Source organism: Seriola aureovittata, chromosome 5 (genome assembly GCF_021018895.1).
Source record: "Seriola aureovittata isolate HTS-2021-v1 ecotype China chromosome 5, ASM2101889v1, whole genome shotgun sequence".
NCBI classification, from domain to species: Eukaryota; Metazoa; Chordata; class Actinopteri; order Carangiformes; family Carangidae; genus Seriola; species Seriola aureovittata.
The window spans coordinates 5,655,082-5,676,764 of record NC_079368.1 but is presented as its reverse complement, the minus strand read 5'-3'; the positions used below and the strand labels follow the sequence as shown (position 1 = coordinate 5,676,764).

The following is a 21,683-nucleotide window of genomic DNA, read 5'->3' as shown; positions in this document are numbered from 1 at the left end:
GCCCTGACACAGATGGTGCTCAGCGATACCACATACCAGAGGCATTGTTTAGGGAAGGCGAGTTCGAGGAGATAATTGACAGGCATAGGGAGGACCCATCCCCCCCCAACACACACACACACACACACACACACACACACGCACACACACACACACACCTCCTGTCCACCTTCACTCTGTCTCTTTATGTAAGCCTCTTTTTCTCTTTTTATGGTCCTGCACACACGCTCGCAAACAAACTCACAGTCTTTCCCATTTTGTATTTCAACCCCCTCTTTCAACTCTCTCTCTCTCTCTCTCTCTCTTTCTCACTCACTGCCCTCACTTGCTCTCCTTCAATTCCACCCTAGCAGCAGAGCCCAGCCTGGCCTCTGATTGGTGGACGGACTGCCTTTGTGTGCTATCTCTAGCGTGACGTCTCTCCAGCAAGCTCTGTGTGTGTTTTTGTGTGTGTGTGTACATTTGTTCATGAGTGTATATGTTTGAAGAGACAGAGAAGGGGGAGGGGGTGGTTGAAGGGGCATTCGCATACATGTATGCTGAAGGAGAAGAGAAAAAAAAACTGAACGAGTGGGAGGAAGGAGTGATAGTGATCACAGAGAAAAAAAAATCCCTCTTGTGTGTGTGCATGTGTGAGTGTGTGTGCGGTAGACCTATTGGCATACTAGCAGGGGATAGAGAGAGAGAGAGCGAGAGAGGGAGGGAGGGGGTAGAGCAAGAGAGTAAGCGACAGAGAGAGAGAGAGAACGTGCGTACGAGGGCTCATGTAAAACCAGATTAAAAACACAAGATGGCTTCCTGAATGGGCTGCTGGAACACATACGAGAGAGAGAGACCGAGTAAGAAGAGTGGAGAGATAGAGAGAAAGAGAGTGAGAGAGAGAGAGAGAGAGAGAGAAGAAAGGGATAGAGGGACAGAGGTGAAGACGAGAGGGAGCTGGACTCTTCTGATGGGGATTCGGCCAGCGGACGGAGGAGTACAAACCAAGGCAGCTCAGAGGCTTGGAGGGTAAATATTCATCACTCCAGACTATTTTAAGATTGATAGGTGGGTGGGTGGGTGGCGGGTGGAGGGGGTGGGAGATGAGATTGGCGGGACTGGGGAACAGCTCGAAGACAAAACACATCATTTAACATTGAGACAGCCAGGGCCATGTAGACAAGGGGTACATGCTGTGCCAAATAAGAAAATGCTATTGCTTTACAATTATCAGCTCTGCTTTGATGAACCATTTCAATCTATTACATCCTACTCTCAGCTAACGTAACCACCGACACTTGTGCATGTTTTGCCAAGTTGCCCTTTAAAAAAAACTGGGTTATGCCGACTTGTCTAATGCATATATTAGGGAGGCTGCGCCAGGTCGGGATACAGACATTACATAATTCTATAATTGAAATTGAATCCTTGCTTTGCTGTCTCTCATTCTCTGTCCCAGCAGTAGAGGGAAGTGCCGGCTCACTGTTTGAGCACAAATCAAAGAAAAGAGATTTGCATGCACAGCTGCTTTTTTGATGGTTGCTGAGGATGACAGGAATGATAAGAGGATCGCATGTAGACTGGCATGCACGTTTTACCTGCTCGTCCCACTGTCCTTAATGACGAGTTTTTTGAACAGGCCCTTGTCGCATTATTCTATTGATTGTTATTCTCTCCCCCTCCCATCTCTCTCTGTCTCCTTCTCACTCCCCCCTCTCTTGTTCTGTTGAATGCTTGTAAAGGTGGAATAATTTGAAGACAACAGTTGAGGCTGTTTGGGAAACCCTAAACTGGCAGCTGAGGTAAGAGAGGGCATTGGGTTTGTGTTTCCGCGCCGTTGTGTGTGTGCGTGTGCATCTCTTTCATCTGTGTGTGATCTCTATCCATATTGCTTTGACTCTCAGCTGTTGGTTCATCAGTGCAGTGAGGCTCTTGGGGGGTGTAAGTGGTGGTGAGAGAGTGGTGGTTAGTCAACAGCCGATCAGGTCTGCTACTTTTTCTATGTGCTTTTATTCGCACGAATGTGATTATTATTTTAATGTGTGTATATGTGTTTGTATTTCTGTGAATGGGTTTAACCATTGTTTCGTGTCACGTGTGTCCAGACTATACACTTCAGACTATTTGCTGCTCTCTCCGGCAAAGACGTGAGCTTATTATATTAGCCCTTATATGATCGCAGAATGGAATAAAGGTGCTTTAGTCACCTTTAAGCATCAGTCTTCCACATCCAAGTTGCCCTGTATCGGAAGCTGACTATATTAAATCAGTTACTTCGGCTTTATCTCCAAGCTGCGGATAGCTGAGCGCCTCAGTGATGAAGTGGCGGCATCCTCAGTTTAAAGCGTCCCACGCTGCCCACTGATTGGTGCCAGAGCCAGGCATGTGTAGATGCAAGAGACCAGGAAGAGGAGGAGGGAGGAGGAGGAGGAGGAGGAACCCTATGCGCTGGCTCAGGAGCCAGGGGGCCGTCCTTCTTCTCCTAGGTTCTGGAGTCAAATGAGGTAAAGGGAGTAAAAGTTAGTGGGTCACGCATGCGTACGTGTTTGATTGTCGGGCGTAGTAACCTGTGGCGTGTGGCCGCTGAGTGCTGCTGTTCTACAGCTTGCCGAGTCGGGGCACGCTTGTGTGTTTATATGGAAAGGAAGTTTGAGGCGGCGAAGTTTCATAGAGAAAGCATTATATGAATTGTAATGTTATAAGAATCTTGTGATGTCCTCTCCAAGTGGAAGAAAGAAAGCTTTGATTTGACTTACCGTCAGATACATTGTGAAACGTTTCAGTAATTTAGAATGTGGAAGTGACAAGTCATGACTCGAAGACATTTATGATACATGATACCAGATACAATCTACTACAGTCATTATAATTATAGGAAATATAGGTTAGTCAATCAGTTTCAAATGTCATGAATGGGTTTAGCTCAGTTCTACTGACACACTCAGGCTTGCCTCCAAGCCTGCTCTAATCCCCAGCCATGTGGAGACAGTCTCTTTATCCACAAGGTATATATGACCATCTGGGTCACAGGGAGGAAAAAATCATTGAACTGTCCATTTGTGAAAGAAGCTGTTGACTGTGTTTATCAAGTTTGTTTTCCTTTGTGGCTGTCCTAAGCTCCTGTTTGTAGAGGGTCCTGGTTGCTGTGTGTCCTTGGTGGAGATCTGTTTCCTTGTCAGTCGTTTCCCGGGTTACACAAAGACAAGCACAGTCTACACCCAGCAAGCCGAGGGCATTATTTTGACATTTTAAATAAGCAGTTATACGGTATCATTAAGTATTTCCAGGACCCACGCAACAGCTCCAAAGATGTTGGAACATAAAAACACTGTGTGACAATAGATGTTGTTAAAAATGAGTCCAGCAGCATAGTGTTTGCTAGTTTTCTTTGCTGGTCAGGAAACAAAACTGAATTAAGAGGTTACCTCAGCAGGTTAAAAGACACATAGACTGTAACTTGCGTGATTTTTTTTTCCACGCCCAAACACAGGATTTCCTCTTCATGCGTGAGGTGTGCTTCACACAGCACGTTGGTGGGAAAGAATCAAAAGTGGAGTAGAAACACTTGAACCACTGAGTGCGTGACAGCAGATGGAACGTTAGTTAATCGTGTGTTCAGCCTCGCGTGGAATCCCCAGCCTCACTCGCAAAGGGTTAACACTGACCTAGTTTCCGTGGCAACACTGAATGTCTGATGACATCACTGCTTTAATTTTAGCTCAAGTCCGGCATCCAAGGTTGGTCACATGACCAGCAAGTCGGCACCACATACACGTGTGTGTGTGTGTGTGTGTGTGTGTGTGTGTGTGTGTGTGTGTGTGTGTGTGTGTGTGTGTGTGTGTGTGTGTGTGTGTGTGTGGTTGGGTAGTAAGTGGTTTGATATATAGTACAGACTCAGGAAGTGGAGGGTTTGACATCACCTCTTCCATTCAGTGCTGGCTTTCGATGTATTTACTGCTCCGTGAGGTTTCCACTCAGTCAGAGAAGAACTGCAGCTCTGCTAACCATGTGTCGGGACACTAACATACTGACAACAATTAGTCAGAGTTTTTGTTCTCAAGATGATCTTGAAGTCTTCAGCTGGTCTTCAACTCTTTGTCTTTTGAAAATGAGTGAGGGGCGGATCTCAGTCTCTTGTGTTTCTCCTTGTTTAAGGATAATGGAATATATTGAAGGGTATTGCAAGATGTCTGACAGAACTGTGCAAGTGTTGACACAATGAAACAATATACAATATAATCAATAAATCAAACAAAACTTGTTTGTATAGCACACAACAGGCTAGTGCAGTTCAAAGTGCTTCATAGAAGCCAAGACAAAAGAAGAAATCAAATAAGAAAGCTGACTATGAGATAAATTAAAGTAGATTTTAAAAGCTATAATAACATTAACAAACAAACATTAACAAAACATACAAGAATGTGAATAATAATATAACATAAAAATAGAATAAAATACAATAATAGTAGTACATTATGTCTCTGTGTTGTCTTGCCACTACTAAAAATATAAACATAGATTAATTATGCAACCTGAAAAGCATTAATTTGTTGTGTGTTCTTCAGTCTAATAATACTGATTATATGAAGTCAGTTTAAGCTGAATCATTGTCTGCAAGTAAAAAGGTGACTAAATACAATTCCCCATTAACTGTCCTCTACAACACTGCATGCAAACCCAGGAAGAGCCAGCTGCTACCAGGCGCTGAACAACTGTTTTAACAACAGTGAATCATGTGTAGTGCAAGTGATTGCCACTCAGGCTTCCTTTTAAAGTTGTAAAAGAACAATTTTATCAAAGGCACCTCGATGACTTGAAAACAACATACATAAATCCTCATGGGATTCCACGTGACACTCTAATGCACAGTAGTCACCAACAACTGCCTCACTTACATGCAATCATTAATATATAGGGACTTGATGAGCTCTGTAGTGTTGTCATGTTTCATTTCATTTTCATTTAATTAATGACAATTAGCAGATGTTCATCTCTGCACTGTCTGTCCTGCTACACTACTATAGTTCTGCACGTACCACTGAACATGGCTGGAGCTTACATCGATTCTCAGCCTGGATCGATAACCTGCATGGTACAATGAGTTGTGGTTGGTGGCTTGTTGGCATCGTTGGTGGTATCTGTGTTTGATGTCGGAGGGAGGTTGTCAGCCGCCTGGTGCCGCAGTTAATAAAAAATGAATGGAAAGAGAAGGGGGAGGAGCCTTCAGCTGTTGCTGGAGCTCTTTAACTCTCACCTCTCTGGCGGCTCCTCTGCTGCTTCCACTGGGCACGCGGTTTATTCAGTCCTGAATCCCACTGCAGCCAGACGCTGCCAGGTTTTATGTAACACAGCACCACAGCTGTTGGAGTTTTCACCACACACTATTGAAACACGCACATGAAAATATTGATTTCTGAAGCATATTAATGTGAATTCAGGGGAGGCTCCAAAAAATGTGAAGGACTGGACTGATTATAACGTAAAAGCAGAAATATATGGCATGTACTCGCTTTTCACATTAAAAGGACAAAACATCATCTATCCATCATATTCTACCTGACTTTCATTTGAATGATTAAAAATACATTTTGACCTTGACAGTCAATCCAGATGATTTAATGTATACAAAGCACTACATGACTTCACAGTGCACAATGGAGGTTTTCTGTTTTGCCACATTGTACTGGCCCTTTAAGCCCGGCTACGCCTGACTTGAACATATGGGAAGCTAATCTTAGCCCAAGTCCTGAGAGAGACAAGGCTGGCAACCAGCCACTGTGCAGGGCTGGGGAAGGTTTCTCTTGCTTTCTCTTTATCTGTTTTTCTCTCTCAAGTCTGAGCAATTTATGATTTAACCCCAAAATATCATCACCTGAAACTCACCATGTGATCGTTCAAGCTGTGACGTGTTTCACCTACACAAAAATTGCTGTAGTGTTTGAAACAACTCTGTTCTGTCAATGATTACATCATTGTCCAATCAGATTTGACTGCTCAGCTCTTTTCAATGACTTGGCACACAGTAACCTGGCAGGTAGTAGTACACAGTGTTCTTTTATTGTTTTTTAACTCGCCTATTTCCCATCCATTTCCCTTGTGTCTGATGCCCACTCTCTTTGTCTCAGACCCAACATTTTCTAACATATTCTGTAGATTGATTACATTCCTCTCCTTCTTTTCATGTCCCGAACCTCAAGCACAAAGAGTCGCCTCTCAAAAACAGCCACCCCCCTTCCCCTCCTTGTTATTTTTTAGTGGCTCCACCCTGCCCAACAGCCCCCCACCCATCACTACCTTTCCTTTTTTTTTCTCTTCTCCCTCCCAAACCACTCCTCCCTTTCTCTTTGTGAGGAGCAGTGAGGGGGGGAGTGGTAGAGAGGGATAGGCCTTCCCCAGCTGGGCTGTTCGTGCTGACTTGCACGTGCCGAATGTCAGGAGGTATGACTCAGACTGGATACCCTACACTCATTACTACGATCCACACCCAAACACACCCTGAACCTAACACCATCTTGCCTGGGAAGTGTGTGTGTGTTAGTCTCTCTGTTACTCATTATAGAGACAGATGGAAAGATAAGGTACATACAGGTAATATCCTGTACAAAAAAGACACTGTCTGTAAATTTACTATGAAATTAGTGATATTCAAAATAAAGCTCTCTTGTGCCTAGTTTGTTCATAAAAAGACCAAACCAGGCTAAAAATAATAAACCAGTCATAATACTGAGAGATTTCAGTGAGATATTTGCCTAATCTGTTCATCGAGGCACAAACACTTTGTGTTGCTCCTACTCTGTTAAATCCAATGTGCTCAGTGCAGCCCTGCAGCCTCTTGTCCCGCCCACCATTAAACCCGATGACCCTCAGTGAACAATCCAATACTGTATGCATGCTAGCATGTATGTGTGTGGAGAGAAAAATCATTAGTGTGCCTCTGTATTTGCAGGACTCTTTGGTGTTTTTGCCTGTGTGTGCATGTGATGAGAAACAGGCATGTGTGTTAGAGCGGTGGTTGTGGGGTGGGGGGGTGGGGGGGTGGGCAGGAAGAGAGAAAGAAAGTGAAAGATAAAGAGACAGAGAGCGAAAAGAGATGGAAAGGGGGACGGAGAGCGTTAGCGTGTCAGATCAGATGACCTTGATGCCATTAGACTGCAGGGTAAGGGGGGGGGGGGGGGGGGAGAGAGCAGTGGTGGAGAGAGGTGGAGTCAGCTGACAGGAAGAGATGGGAGGAGGGGAAAGGACCCTCATGTCATGACCGTGATGCTCATGTGAGTTGTTTAATGGCTGCTGGAGAAAGTGTTTTTTTTTTGTTTTTTTTTTACCATAAATGACACAAACCTTCTCACTAATTAAAGGTGATGAAGGAGCAGAGATAGTGAAATAACATCAGTTCACCCACTAAGCCCTTGAAACTGAACAGTTTGTTCTTCACCGGCTTTTGTGTTTCTCACACACACACACAAACACAGACCTCCCACTACTGATGTGCTGGTAAAAAAAATTTAAAAGCTTGTTTCAGTGTGTGAGGGTTTTATGTCAGGACTTTGTTGAGAAGAAAAGACAAAGATGACTCAGGCTTAGTCATATGCAAGCCAACCCAACACACACTGCTGAGAATGGACTTTTGTTGTCAGTCATCCCTCCTACAACCAAGACCTTTCCTCTGTGCTGCTGAGAAACAGTGAGCAAGAGACAGAGAAGTGAGAGCGATGGAGAGAGAGAGAGAAATGGAGAGAGATAGAGAGAGAGATGAGGGCGTGAAACAACTCATTTGGATGATAATTTGACTACACTGTGAGATGAAGTGATCGATGTGAGAATTGGAGTCTCTGTTGTATCGTCCTCTCTCTTTCTCTCAATGCCCGGTTACAGCAGGTTCACTGTAAGTGTCATGTTTTCCATTTAATTTTCCCTGAAAGGTTTAACATACTTGTATTGTTGTTGTAATTTCTTCAGGTCTCTGTGTCTTGTGAGAAAACAGATGAAGTAGAAGTTAACTAGGACATGGCTACAGACTGTATGCCCTCCAGTTATAGTGTAACCTATCACATTCTGTTATCTAGTTGAGACGTAACTCATTGTGTTCAGGAGGTGATTTCAGGACAGCTCTCTTGGGCAAACCTGAATGACAGCATCGTGCTGTTGCTTCTTTAATCACACAGAAACATCTTAAAGCCAAGAACACACTTTATGTACTTTTCTGTTTTTAATTATCTATATTAACTATTCATCAAAGAATGTGTATTTCATTCAAGAGTAGTCTTACTGTATTTTAGTTTTATCTACCTACATACAGTAAAGTGTGTCACATGTGTTGTTTAGCATCTGCGTCATGTGTCGGAAACAGCTGAATATGTTACCGTGGAGGTTCCCTTTTCTGTGTTGACGTTCTGGTCAAATTGTACTTCTTTGTTTTACTCAGCTGTGTACGTGGACAGGGGGCAAACTCACTCCGAGATCACGTTTTCACAACGAGACTGAGTGAGTTAATGTATTGTGTTGAAGTATGGTACTCTTCTCTAGGTCACAAGTTCAGCTTTTATTTCTGTTCTGTTTTCTTGATGTTCACTTTAAAAGCTGTGAACGTGTTATAGCCATGTTGTGTCATTCATTTGTTACACTGTTTATATTAGATCTAGCTGTGATGTCTGCCGGTCTGCAAAGATCTCTTTTAGCCCAATGACCATATTAGCTTTGAAAAATTATTTATTTTGGCAAGTGTTGTGTCGCCGGTTTTACTTCAAGAACTCCTTCAACTGAAAGGTTTAACTTTTCTGACAACAAAGGACAGAGAAAGTCTGTTCTGTTCAGTCTTTGAAATGAGGAACTGTGCTTGGAGAGCATGTGATTCAGGGGTTAAGTCGAGGCTCAAGCTAGAAATGCAGTGTCATTGCAGCCGGGGGAGAGCGTGAGCACGAGTCAGTCGGGTGAATGAAAGAGCAAGTTTTCGAGTGTCCGTTGGTGTGTGGTGTTGGTGATAGTAGAGAGTGGGCATGTGTCAGATAATACATGTGCCCACCCAGCAGTGGAGGCAAGCATCCTGGTGGGAGCCACTGATGATGATGACGATGCAGCTACGTCATCGCCACATGTGTTTCCTACCTCGCTTGCTCAGTGCTCTCACTCTCGCTCATTGGCACTCCCCGGTCATGTGACCTAATGCTCTACTTCTCCTCTCCTTCCCTTAGACAGCTTAGGCTGCGCTGTGTTTCTCTTTGGAATTGACACTCATCTGTGTGTGTATATATGAATATGTGTGGCAACAGAGAGACAGACAGTGGACAATTTGCAGGGCCAGAGAGCGGGTGCGTCAGAAAGTGTTGGAACGGTAATGCAATGAGCTATGCTAGGAGGAGAAAAGGCTCAGGAAACAAAACAGAGAGGCACATCGAGAGAGGGAGGCAGAGGCAGATTGAGAAAGCCAGAGAAAATGAGACATCAAGAGAGACCAAGAGAAACAGGGAGAGCCAAAGTAAGAGAAGCAGGGAAAGGTTACTGAAGTTAATCCAGCCATAGCGCAGTGTAGCCGGCACATTGCTCAGTAATATAACAGAAAAATACTACGCAGGAGCTGACAGCGATCTGCATGGGGGAGACAGCCATGTTTCTCCCCCCCCCCTCCTTCCTCCTCTTCCTGGTTAAATCTGCTTCAAAACTCCAGCAATGTTGGATATGAGAGAGGAGACGCCACAAGGCCGGTCAATCCAGCAAGTGGGCGAGAGGAAACATCCAGCGATCATGACGACGTTGATGATGATAATGGCAGTGACGCCAAGGCAGAACAACGGTGAGGAGGGAACAAGAGGACGTTATCATAGTAGAGGACAGAGATCTTACATCCTTAGCGAACTGTAGTGGGTTGATTACTTGTGGTTGCTGTCTTCGTTTGGCAACAACCCGTTTGCCTTCTTTCTGTTTGTACCCTTTTCCTCCTCCTTCATCATCTTCCCTCCCGTTACAGAATCAGTCAAATGAATAACTGAGCGACTCTGTCTTGCTTTTAACTGTTATCTCCACAGACTTCCCTCTCGTTGTCGTCCCTCTCCTTGGTGTCTTCCTCCATTCCCTTCTCTTCATCCTGCCACTTTTGCTTGCTCATGTCGAAGTGTCATCCGCTGTTCTCTCTCCAGTGCAATAGTTGTCTAGTTGCTCTTTTACCTGTGTTGCAATCACATCTCCATCAGTCCTCCATTTGCTTCTGCCTCGTAGGTGAGTGAGTTGACATTATAGAGTTTCATTGAATGGTTGTATATCAAGTGACCCTCAGCTTCCTCCAGTCAGGATCTCCTTTGGATCTTTGAGGAAGGGCCAGCAAAACCGCCAGAAAGCAAGCTCCCTCTCCATCTACCAATCTTTCTCTTTCCTTTGCATGCAGCCTTACTAGTGGAGCTATTACAGCCCCAGGTGTGAGATTGAAGCTTCTTGTTTCATGCGATGAATGGGCAACCGATGTGAAGTTGGATGAGGAAGAAAATGGACATTGAGGAACCATTATCGGTGGCTTCTCCTTTGGCCCAGGGCTGTGCTGAATCTAAACGCTCAAACATGGAACAAAATCTCTGTAAGGAAAAAACAGATGCCGTTTGCAGAAGGAATAAATAAGCAACGTAACGTTGCTTGTCCTTTTTTCCTTTTCCCGTTGATGCCGTTGTGAGTTGAGATTGTATGTTCGCTTGGCAGCCGCTGGTTCGCCTCTGCACTCAAAAGCAGACAAAATCTGTCATAGCTGAAATTGCCAATATTTGGCATTTGGCTTTTGTGAATAAACAAAACAGTGACACTGCATTTCTAGATGATGTTATGTATAACATCATCTAATGTTGTAGAGCAAATAGTGTTGAAGGGTGGGATAGAGACAGAGAGAGGTTTTCCTATAACCATTCCCCCCTGCTGCACTGTGCTGTTTCCTAGGCTGCCGCTACTAGTGACTATCCCTCACAGCCCTCTCTGTTTCTGCTCACTGCACACTCCTCCATTCCATCGTACGTGCCCGCTGTGGCTCAGATAATGGCCTCTCGCTCTGCACACACTGAAGAGAGAGAGGAGAGGAGATGGAGGGAGAGGCTGCGTGAGAGGGAGGGGAATGGAGGGAGGGAGGGGGAGAGAGAGAGAGGGGAAGGTGGGGGCTGCGAAGAGAAGCCGACTGCATGTGTAGCCGAGAGAAAGAAAGAGGATATTGAAAAAAGGAAGGGAGGAGCAGACAGAGATAATGAGAAAGGAAAAAGGAGAGAACAGAAAGCATCGGCCATAAGAAGAGGCAAGAGAATGAGAAACGTGTGTGCTGTGCTGGGGGGAGGTGTGTTGTGTGTGTGTGGCTGGCAGTGTGTGCGTGTGTGAATGCATGCATGTGTATTTCGGCACTCGCTCTGTCTGTGCACTGCACAGACTGGAAGAAATAAAAAGGAACAACCCAACAAGGCTGGACTGCTTGTAGGCTGCTGTGTGCCGGCAAGCAAGTCTCATGCTCCTCTCTGTCTCCTCTTCTGCTTTCTGCTCTTCGACCGGCAGCTCCGTCTGGACGTCTAGGATCACGTAAGTATGCGTCGCTGGTCCTCGAGCCCTCAGCCGGCTTCATATTGTCAGTGTCTCTGCTTCATGTTCCTGCTCAGCACGGCAGCAAAGGAAGGGGTGGGGGGAGAGGGAGGAGGACAAGAGGGAGGATGGGGAGTGTTGTGTATCAAGGATTTAGGTTCAGCTGTCTATTCGCAAGCTCAACTTAACCCCCTCACCACCACCAGCAATATCTTTACATACTTTACCTCCTCCTCCAGTTTTTTTTTTTTGCAGTGTCAGTGTTAAATAGCACTTGCTTTGCTCCCACACAGAGCTGTAAAGGCTTATCTTGTTTAAAGGGCTCCCGGACTCAAGTGCCTGGTCTAGCGGGTTCTGCAAGATCTGATATAATTAGTTGTGTTGATGTTTTTTGATACACTTGTTTTGTCAAGCTTGTACAAAATGCGTGTGTTTGTGTGTGAAATAGAGTGACACAGTTAGAGAGTCAGGGATAGAGTCCTTGCGAGAGAGTAAGCTCTGTCGCGGTGTAAATATTTGTCAAAGCACGTGGTCTGTCCTAGGTGTTGTGCGCTGCAGGTGTGAGTGTAGCATTTCCTGCCTGGACTGGTGTATAGAGTCATGAACAAACCAGTCAAGGTTAATCAAAGCTCAGATTATATGAGGATTCAAAGAAATGTTATTTTGTATGTGTGGTGTAGTATTTGTTATCTGCACCGGCACAGCTCAGAAAAATCAATTTGCTCTAAATGTTGAGCATGAGGTGCTTTAAACCCATGTGACTTTAGCCTGTGGTTGTGTTTTGTGTAGCTAACTGTGAGAAAAAAGAGGAAAAGAGAGTGGCTGTGTGACTGACAGTGCATGATTGTGGGATGTTTGGTTGTGCAGTGTTGCAGTCACTGTTTCAACACTGCAGTTCTCATAACTGCCGTGCACAGCTAGCTACCCCCTCCACCCCCCCTTCCTCTTTCCCGTCTGATGCCGCTGATAGTGCAGACATGGGGCCTCTCACGTATTGCATGCCGGCTGTTCGCTTCCACCCCCGACCCCAAGCCCACACCACCTCTCATCAATACTACCGCCACCCCCTGGGACTCCCATCAGACACCCGGCGCAGAAGGTGGATTCAAAAGAGCCGAGCACACTGCCTGTCCAGTAATTACCCACTTCAAAGGCTCATTTCAATGATATTCAAATGTCGGGGAAGCTGGACGTCAGGCTCAGTTCTACTGTCACACACTGATGGATCTACAAACAGGAGCCATCTTCTTTCTTTTTTCCTGGCTGGAGATGATGGGATACTGGGTGGTTCACATCTATCTGAATCAGGAACTAGTTCACGTTTATGCTGGGGTGTGAGACTGTCAGCTGGCTTGACTTTAGTGTGAGTTGTGTGTATGTGTAAGGAATTATTTATATCTCCATCATATTGTTACAGTGCAGTATTTGTTATGTCTCCTGGCAGGGAAGGATCATGCTTGATGCAGGGAAGTTTCCTTCACAGTTAACACTATCCGCAGAGTGTGAAGCTCACAGCAGGTGCTTGTTCAGGGTGTCTTTTCCGTTTATAGTAAACACAAAGGTAGAAGACTTTGACACTAAAAAGGTTATTAGTAGAGCGTTGGCTTCTACAGGGAATATATTTATATCGAGTTTTGTGTTTTCCTCATACAATAGCAATTAGACATGTTGGAATACGCTGTTCAGCCACAACATGAACTCTGTCAATGATTTCTCAGTCTGCCCTTGGATTATCTTTGTTTGCTGTTCTTCTCTCAGACTCATTTAATTTTAATCTATGAGGAGCTAACCTGGGCTGAATACTGTTTATGACTAATAAAGAATAGAATTCAGGTGAACTGGAGCAACATATTTGGCTTTAACATATCAGATTAGTGTTCATTTAGACAAATGTAACAACATTACTTTGTTACTGTCCACACCTCTTTTACCGTTTCGTGGTTACACTCACCAAACTGGTGCTTCAAGCAGAGTTAAGTAAACAGAACTCTTCGAAAATGTAATTTGACACAGGGTCAGGTGATGTATTTCAGTGTGACTACGAATGTGAGAACTGTCCCAGTTTTGACTGAGAGAGGAAGTGAGTTACATGTATATGGCTGCACTGATCAGCTCCTGATTGGTGTCACCACATTTCTGAGAAGGTCTGAAAACCTACTGAAATGGCTGATAATAAAGTGCATTGTATTTAACAGAAAAATTAAGTAATTCCTCACTTATTTGTGTCCCAAACAGCGTGTTTATAAAGTACTTCTGCATTTTATATTTTCTGATGTTGTATGCTGGGATGCAATGACTGCAATGAATACTGCAGTTTAAAAATTACCATCTGTGTCCATTTATAGCAGGTGCAGTTAGCTGTCCTGTTGTAGAGCAGGTGGTTTGGGGTGGGGAAGGTGAGCCTTTGTCAAATATCAGGAGGAAGGGGTTGCTGCTTTATACTTTATATTTGAGAGAAAGGACAAATATTTGTGTGGAAGCATTATTTGTAAAATATGAATTGTTTGTACAGCCACACGACTTGTATTGAAAGAAGCCTCTATTCAATACAGTACATGGGCCATACTCTTAAAAGAGCTCCATCGTTTCATAATCGAAAACAAAGAAATGTTTTGTCAATTTGTGTTTCTCAAGATTACACTTCATATAAAGTAAATTAAAACGAGGATTAGAGTCAAGTTCGCAAAGAGGCCAGAAAATCCCACAGGGTCTTTTACGATGGTGTAGTGTGTTTCTCTTTCCTCAAATGTTTCCAGAGAAGTTCAGTCAGGTTCAGGTCTTGTGCTGCAAAGTCAAGTCACACCTGAATATTTTCCTCACTTACTCCCTTACTTCACCAGTTACTCAACATAACTTGACCTTTGGTAGCACTACGGTAGCTCATGCAGGAAAACAAGTGTTTTTTATAGTTATGTGTTTCATTTACCCTCAAGTCATATATGTCCACCACATCTCAAACACCAGACTTTCCATATAGATGTTCATACAGTATAGGTCTCTCCATCTCCCCAGGCTCCTCTTATATCAGCATGAGGTTGTAACTTTTGAATTTTTCTCTAATAATTGTTCGTGTTTATCAAATGTTGTGTGTCTCAGGCTCTGCTGGAGGATTTTCTCACATTGTTTCAGAGCGTCATGTGAACAGAGCCACACCACCAAACTTCATTTCATTCTGTTGCAATTAATGTTTAAACCCTCTATGTGAGGGTCCTGACCAAATAACTAATGACTAACACTAGCTCAAGTTCAAAGAAGATTTTCTTTCAGCCTTTTTAGGAAGAATTTTAGTATTTCTAGCTCTACACTTTATCAGCAGTTCACTTTAGTTGTCTTAGATGAGGTGCTGTCTTGTAGGCTAAAGATTATCTTAGCATTGCATACTGGTCTTCAAATATTCAGGTCATTTTAGGTTTGCCATTTAAGGTACTGTTTTGGTTGAAAATTTCTTGGGTTTATAATAATCACTCCAGTGAATGAGAGTTTCACTGCACACTTTCAGTTTGCTGCTAAAATAATTTTTCAGATTAACATCAACAAGCCCATTACAAACAGTTTGAAAACATATTTCAGTACACGTTCTCTTTCAAAGTTAAAACAGAAGCAATTGCAACATAACTCCACAAAGACCATAAAAACTTAATCAGTATTTGAATTTGGCTGATGAAAGAAATTCACACTAAGCATATACATGTTATCAAATACAGTATAGTTCTATTTCTAAAGAATATTTCAAAAATATCTAAACAGTTTAAGAACTAGTTGTACATTTTAATAAATGATAGAAATGACAATTTCCTGGAATTGGACTGAGTTTTTTTTTACCTTGCAGCAATTCTGTATATTGTATTTTGTTTTCCTCACCCCTCAGTGTGGATTTAATACCCCAACACAGATTCTCCCAAAACCATGGGGCACATGTTTTAACATCAACTGTCTGCTTTGCATAGCCCCAACTGATCTGGAGAGGTGTCCATTTATAGATAACAGTCAAACTATGTCACATGACCTGTGACTTGCTTGACAAAACACGCCTGTTGTGAAATCACTCCATTTGAAGCCATAGTTAATTCAGTTTTCCTTCAGCCCAACTGACCTGACCCTGCAGCGCTGTATGTTCTGTATGTGTGAGAGGTGGAAGGGAAAGCCTGGAAACAGCTGGGAAGAAGGGAATGGAGTCTGACTTTACTTTGATGGTTGATGTCAAATTATTCTTGGAATACAGATGAATCATAATAATTAATTTTAGTAATTTACAGTGATTATTAAATACATATGGGTAACACTGGGTGGTCATGCCAAACATAGTGTATCGTGTGTTTTTTCATGTCAGTCCAGGATTTAATGTCTTCGTATAACCTCACTGACCTTTCTCCATATGTGTCTTTCAGACTGTTCGCGAAGTCACTTCAGTGGATGGCCCCAGAAGTGGAGGCCAGATGGAAATTGGGTCACATGACCGCCTCCAGGAAGGCGTGCTGAGCCTGGAACTGGCCAATGGGGTGAATCGCTACCATAACGATGATGAGGCATCTATGGATACGGAGCAGCAGAGGGCAGGAAGCGTGCCTCCAAGGCAGTGCTGGGTGGCAGGACATGGCAAGGTCAGTGACAGCCAACAACAGCAGCCATGTTGGAACAGCAGCAGTGGTGCGACCCCTGGTGAACCTGTTCACCATGCAAACGTGGAGGATGCCCACAATCTGGTGGCTTTTTCTGCTATTGCTGGCTCCTTGCCTCCTTCTTCCTCCTCTTCCTGCCTTCTCGTGCAGCCCAACACAGCCCAGCTATACGAGAGGTTCACCCAGGAGATGGGTGCTGAGGGGGCTCAAGCCAGACTCTCTAAAGGGGCTCCTGAGGGAAGCCGCCAACCTCCAGAAGACCTGAACACCCTACAGACAGCACTGAGCCAAGCCAGACATGGACACAAGCCCCCTAACTGCAACTGTGACGGGCCTGACTGTCCAGACTACCTTGAGTGGCTGGAGAAGAAGATTAAGTTGGCAACCAATGAGGATCAAGGTGCCAGCAAAATGGCTGAAGCTCCCCCACACCTACAGCCTCATCTACAGCAACCTCTTTTGCAGCATCACCCTCAGCCCTACCCCCAGGTGAATGGTGGTCACCGTATGCCTACTTCATACTCCCAGCAGCAACAGGGAACTCAAGGCCCTCACCCAGACCAAGTGCCCTGCTCCAAACCCCCAATTCCTTGCTCTCCCCAGGTGCTTTCCATAGCCAAGGAAAAGAACATCAGTCTTCAGACCGCCATTGCCATAGAAGCCCTGACTCAGCTATCTGGTACCAGTCCACAAGCTGCTGGCTCTCCAGGTCAAACCCCCTACAACAGTAACCTCCATCACCACCCACATCTCCAGAACCTCCCATCCCAGCCTCCCAATGGCTCTAGCTTGATTCCACCCTCTCCTGGCAGCCACTCATCTTCCTCACGCTCTCAGTCCGTCCCTCCAGGACTACACACCAGCCAGCAGGCCCCAGTGTCCTGTGAGCACCACAGGCCCCAGTCCCAGGGCCAGCCGCCCCATGCTACGCCTCTCCCTTCCTCTACCTCTCCCTTCCCAGGTCAGGGAAAACCTCCAGGCTTCAGCCCCAATCCCCAGCAATGGCAACAGAGCTCAGGCAGAGGCTCTGAACAGAGGAACCCATGGATGTGTGTGAAGTCTGAGCCCCAGTCTCACTTCGCTGCTGCACCTCACAGTAGCTCAGACCCTATGTCAGAGCTCAAACAGCTGCTTGGTGACACCAGTGGCAAATTCATCAATGCTTCTTTCAAGCTTCCAGTCACACAGCAGCTCAGCGTGAACCAGAATGGAGGTATCCAGGCCCAGGATCACCCAGCACTGTCCAGAGTAAAGCAAGAGCCAGACTCTGGCGAGCACTACCATCACACTGCCTCCATGGGACATTATGGCATGGCTAATGGTCAGCAGCAGGGTCAGCACTACCCTGGCACTCCCCTGTCACCTGGCCAAGCAGCCATCAGCCACTCCACTCAGGCAGCTCTGCAACAGCACCTTCACTACAAGAGGAACCTCTTCTCGAACCACTCCCCCGGCTTTGGAGCACCGTGCCCACGTCCACCTCTGGCTTGCCAAAACTTGAAAAAATGGTGGCCGCAGATGGAGGCAGAAGGTTTGCCACATCTGGCCATCAAACAGGAACCTAAGGAACCCAAGAAGAAAAAAAGCAGCCAGGGATCTCCTGTCATAAAAGCTATGAGTGGGATGCTTACAGGCCCTCCCCTGCCCAAACCCAAACAGATAATCATCAAGAAGACTAAGCAGAAAGCCTCCATGCCAACCTTCCTGCCTCAGACTCAGATTTCCATACAGAAACCACCGGTCCTCATGATGGACAGAGCCCTGGCCCTGACCAGCCTGCAAGCAGGCCTCCCCTCTCTGCCCCTCCACAGTAACTCCACTCAGGCTGCTGCTGCAGGCCTCCCTGCCCCAGCCCAATCTCAGGTATCCATTTCCAACTCCTCAATGACTCCCTCTTCCACTGTTTCTGCTTTGTCAGAAAACACTCCAGCCCTCATGGGCCCTCTGCCCACACCTGTGGCCCCTGTAGCCCATGCTAAGTCAGAAGGAGCGGGCAGCCTAGCCTCCAGTAACACCAGCACCACCATACCTCTGACCTCCACATTTCCATCCAGCACCTCACAGTTACAGAGTCTTATCAACATAGACCCTAAGTACGAAGAACTGATCCGCCAGTTTGAGGCTGAATTTGGGGACTCAGACCCAGATGCATCTGCAAGTCAGCTCACTGCTACAGCCCCTCAGCAGGGGAATCAGTCCCAGACCAGTCCTCAGGTCCTCAGTCCCACATCATCATCCACTTCCCTATCGGCTCCTCTAAGTCTCACCACTCAAGCCAGCTCGGCACCTCATCCAAACGATCAGGAGATGGAGGTCAGCAAGGACGAGTCAGGGACCCAAAGCGAAGCAACCTTGAACCAGGCATCCACAGAAAGCCCTGTGGAGGAGCAGAATGAGGGGCCCCTCCATGTCTCCCTGCGTCAGGAGGCCGGTATGGACAAGCAGCAGCAGCCCAGTGTGTTAGAGGATAACTTCAGCATGCCATGTTCCCCGATGCCTAAACGCATGAAGCTTGAAGCAACAAGTGATATAGCAGTACTGTCCACCACATGCTATTCTGAGGAGGACACGCCCACTAAGGACAGTCTGCCCTCTTCACCGTCTCTCAGAGGCTTCCTAGAGTCTCCTCTGCGCTACCTGGACAGCCCCACCAAGAGCCTGCTGGATACTCCCTCCAAGGACCTACAGGCAGAGTTCCCCACTTGCACCTGTGTGGGTAAGTCAGTGTGTTAGTGTCTGTCAATGCCTTAGGGTATGCAGAGGGATGAGGTGGCTGACTGCATAAGCACTTTTCAGACACATCAGTAATGTTCAAACAAATATCACACAACTCCAAACATTACCCAATCCTCTCTGAGTGGAGATTAATTTAAATACAAAAATCTGTACATACAGGAAATCTGACCAGTGTTAGATAGTAAAGGCTTTTTTGAAAAGTACCCTGGATTGTGTGGCTGCGACCGTTCATACTGTCACAGTGTGAGGCAATGAAGGCAGCGGGTATGAACAATAGCAGACACAGTCCCACAGAAAAGTGGGTTTGGATCTGGCAGAGAAGCAGAACAGAGTCTTTGTTTGACAGAAAGAGTTCAGTCCCGTGGTTTGGGTAGAATCCTGCGCAGGTTATTTATTTACAACAGAATTGGTGGTCCTACAGTAGAGGTGTATGGAAATGTAATGACCAAATTATATACTACAAATTTGAAATAAATGAGGAAATGAATATACTTGTAAAAATGTTTGTCAGCCTGAACAGGCCGATAAAGTTAGTCCAGGTGGATTTACCCTTCAATACACCCCCGCATCATTACAGTGTAAAAGGTTGGGTCTTTATTATTTAAATAGACCCAGCCTGTCTCTGTCCATTAAGTCATTAATTAATAACTCAGCAAACCAGAGTATTACTATTGTAGCTGCTCTTGGTAACAGTTCATTAACTTGAACTGAATAATGAAATATTTTGTTCTTAGAGAAGCAATTAATAAATGACTATCATTTTCCTGTTGTCACTGGGTGTTAACTGCAGGGCTATGAAGGGTTAAGGTCTGGTAAATAGACCCTAGTTGTCCCTAAACACTGAAGGGAGAGCACAGCAGGGGGAGAGCAGCTGCAGCGAAACACTTGCTAGCTGTGTGCAGTTAAAGCACAACAGTCTTCATGGTAAAGCTTGGTTACACACGGCTCTGTCAACTCCTTGTTGGCACAACAACACTCTGGAAAGAGACTGCTTCCAACACAATATACAACCATGACGTACAAACACACACACACACACACACAAGAGTGAGACCTCCTACTGATTTACTTACTGTGGGTAACAAACTTGGCTGAGTGTCTCCCCTCATGATAGACACACACACACACACACACACACACACACACACACACACACACACACCACTCTAACCCTAATCCTAAAGCCATGTTTTAACCTAAGTCTCAAAAAGCAGTCTCTACCCATGGGGACCTTCGTCTCCACTTTGACATGAGTCCTCTTTGGTTAGTGTGTTTTCAGGATATAAAAACAAGCCCACAATTCCCACGCAAGAATTTAGTGTGACTCCTCCACTTCCTGCCCTGAGCCACGCCCTGGTGCCTCCCTGCACCAACGGGAATGTGACCTCATGTTGCCTTTGAACCAGAGACACACACACTCAGCTCTGAGTGCATGTCCACATTTCAGATAGTCAGCTGATAGTGTAGTAAGCATTTAGCTAATGCTATTATCCACTACAGATGATACAGAGGTGCTATGTAAAGAAAGCAAGAGCAACAACTGTTTTAGCTGCCAAACAATCCTGTTTTAAAACACATACTAAGATGTTACAAAGCAAGACAAGGTACAGTCCATTAGAGTCTAAATACAGTTAATGTAAGATACATTCTTCTGTACTGTATTACATACCAAAGATGTGTGTAGGACAATGGTCAAATGCACTCACACACTCATATCCAACATAAACATAGATGTACACAGGGTGCACTCAGGACACACCCTTAGTCCCTCTTAATACTTACATACACTGAGTCATTCATGCCTACCTCAAAAATCTTCTGCTCTGCAAAGTATCTCCACTCAGGCACCACACCCTGCAGTCACAGCCCACTGTCGCAGGGAGGGTATGTGCGTTCATTTGTTTGTGGGAACTAGATGTTGCAATCCGTAGCACATTCTCACACTTCTCATGTGTCTTTTTTTCCAAAAATACATCAAAACACATCAGCTGTACTTTTGTACCTTGTACAAAAATATACAGAAACTGTAATAACATGCAAAGTCAAAGCTTCAATCTTTACTGAGGTAAACAGACCTTTTCTGTTAAATGTTTTCAGCTTGAGCGAGACATTACTCAGTTTAATGAGCCAAACACCCATTACCTTCAAGTAGGACTTTATCGACGTACTGGTAAAAGGCAGAGAAATTAGTTATTTGATCAATGCAATTTGCAAAAACATTTATAAAACCTAAGTAGTCTCCACCACATAGGAGTTTGTTGTGCTGTTGATTGTCTAGTAATAGTTTCAAATGATCTAAGATTTTAGGAAAAACAGTCAACAAAAATGTGTGACCATTAGCCAAGCTGCTCTCTAATCTATCAATGTCTGTGTTTAAACCCAGCAACTAAACACATGCTAGTAAAGTCAGTCAAATTTTGCCTTACTTCCTCTATGATGGTCAGATGAGAAAGCTGGAAATGAATCATAAAGTATAGTATTAACTCAGAATAAAAGACCAGCCAGACTATAATAATATGATAGTCATATTTAGATATACTCAGTGGTTGTGAATATACACCATTAGTAAGAGAATGAGTAAGTTATCTATACCAAATGGAATCGATTGTTTATTGATGCCAGGAATAACTGTTGACATTTATATGTGTAAATTGATACAGGGCTTTTCAGGTCTACGGATGTGTTGTGTCCTCACTCTGTACTTTCTCTTTTTCTAGAGCAAATCCTGGAGAAAGATGAAGGTCCCTACTACAACCACCTGGGATCTGGACCTACTGTAGCCTCCATACGAAATCTGATGGAGACAAGGTGAGCTCT

At 44.8% G+C, this 21,683-nt stretch overlaps 1 protein-coding gene across 4 annotated transcripts in view; it reads left to right on the top strand.

Moving 5' to 3' along the window:
- Positions 1 to 338: 338 nt before the first annotated feature.
- tet3 (tet methylcytosine dioxygenase 3) overlaps positions 339 to 21,683 on the top strand; it is a 34,551-nt gene continuing 13,206 nt past the window's right edge. The window contains exons 1-4 of one of the 4 annotated variants that reach the window (XM_056375655.1): positions 339 to 1,008; positions 1,722 to 1,781; positions 15,900 to 18,846; positions 21,584 to 21,674. In XM_056375655.1, coding sequence (XP_056231630.1) covers positions 15,948 to 18,846; positions 21,584 to 21,674 — 2,990 coding nt within the window. In that variant the 5' untranslated portion in view covers positions 339 to 1,008; positions 1,722 to 1,781; positions 15,900 to 15,947. Of the gene's footprint in view, positions 1,009 to 1,721; positions 1,782 to 2,823; positions 9,767 to 11,082; positions 11,512 to 15,899; positions 18,847 to 21,583; positions 21,675 to 21,683 lie in introns of those variants that run through there. The other 3 variants (XM_056375657.1, XM_056375658.1, XM_056375656.1) reach the window with 3 other exon arrangements.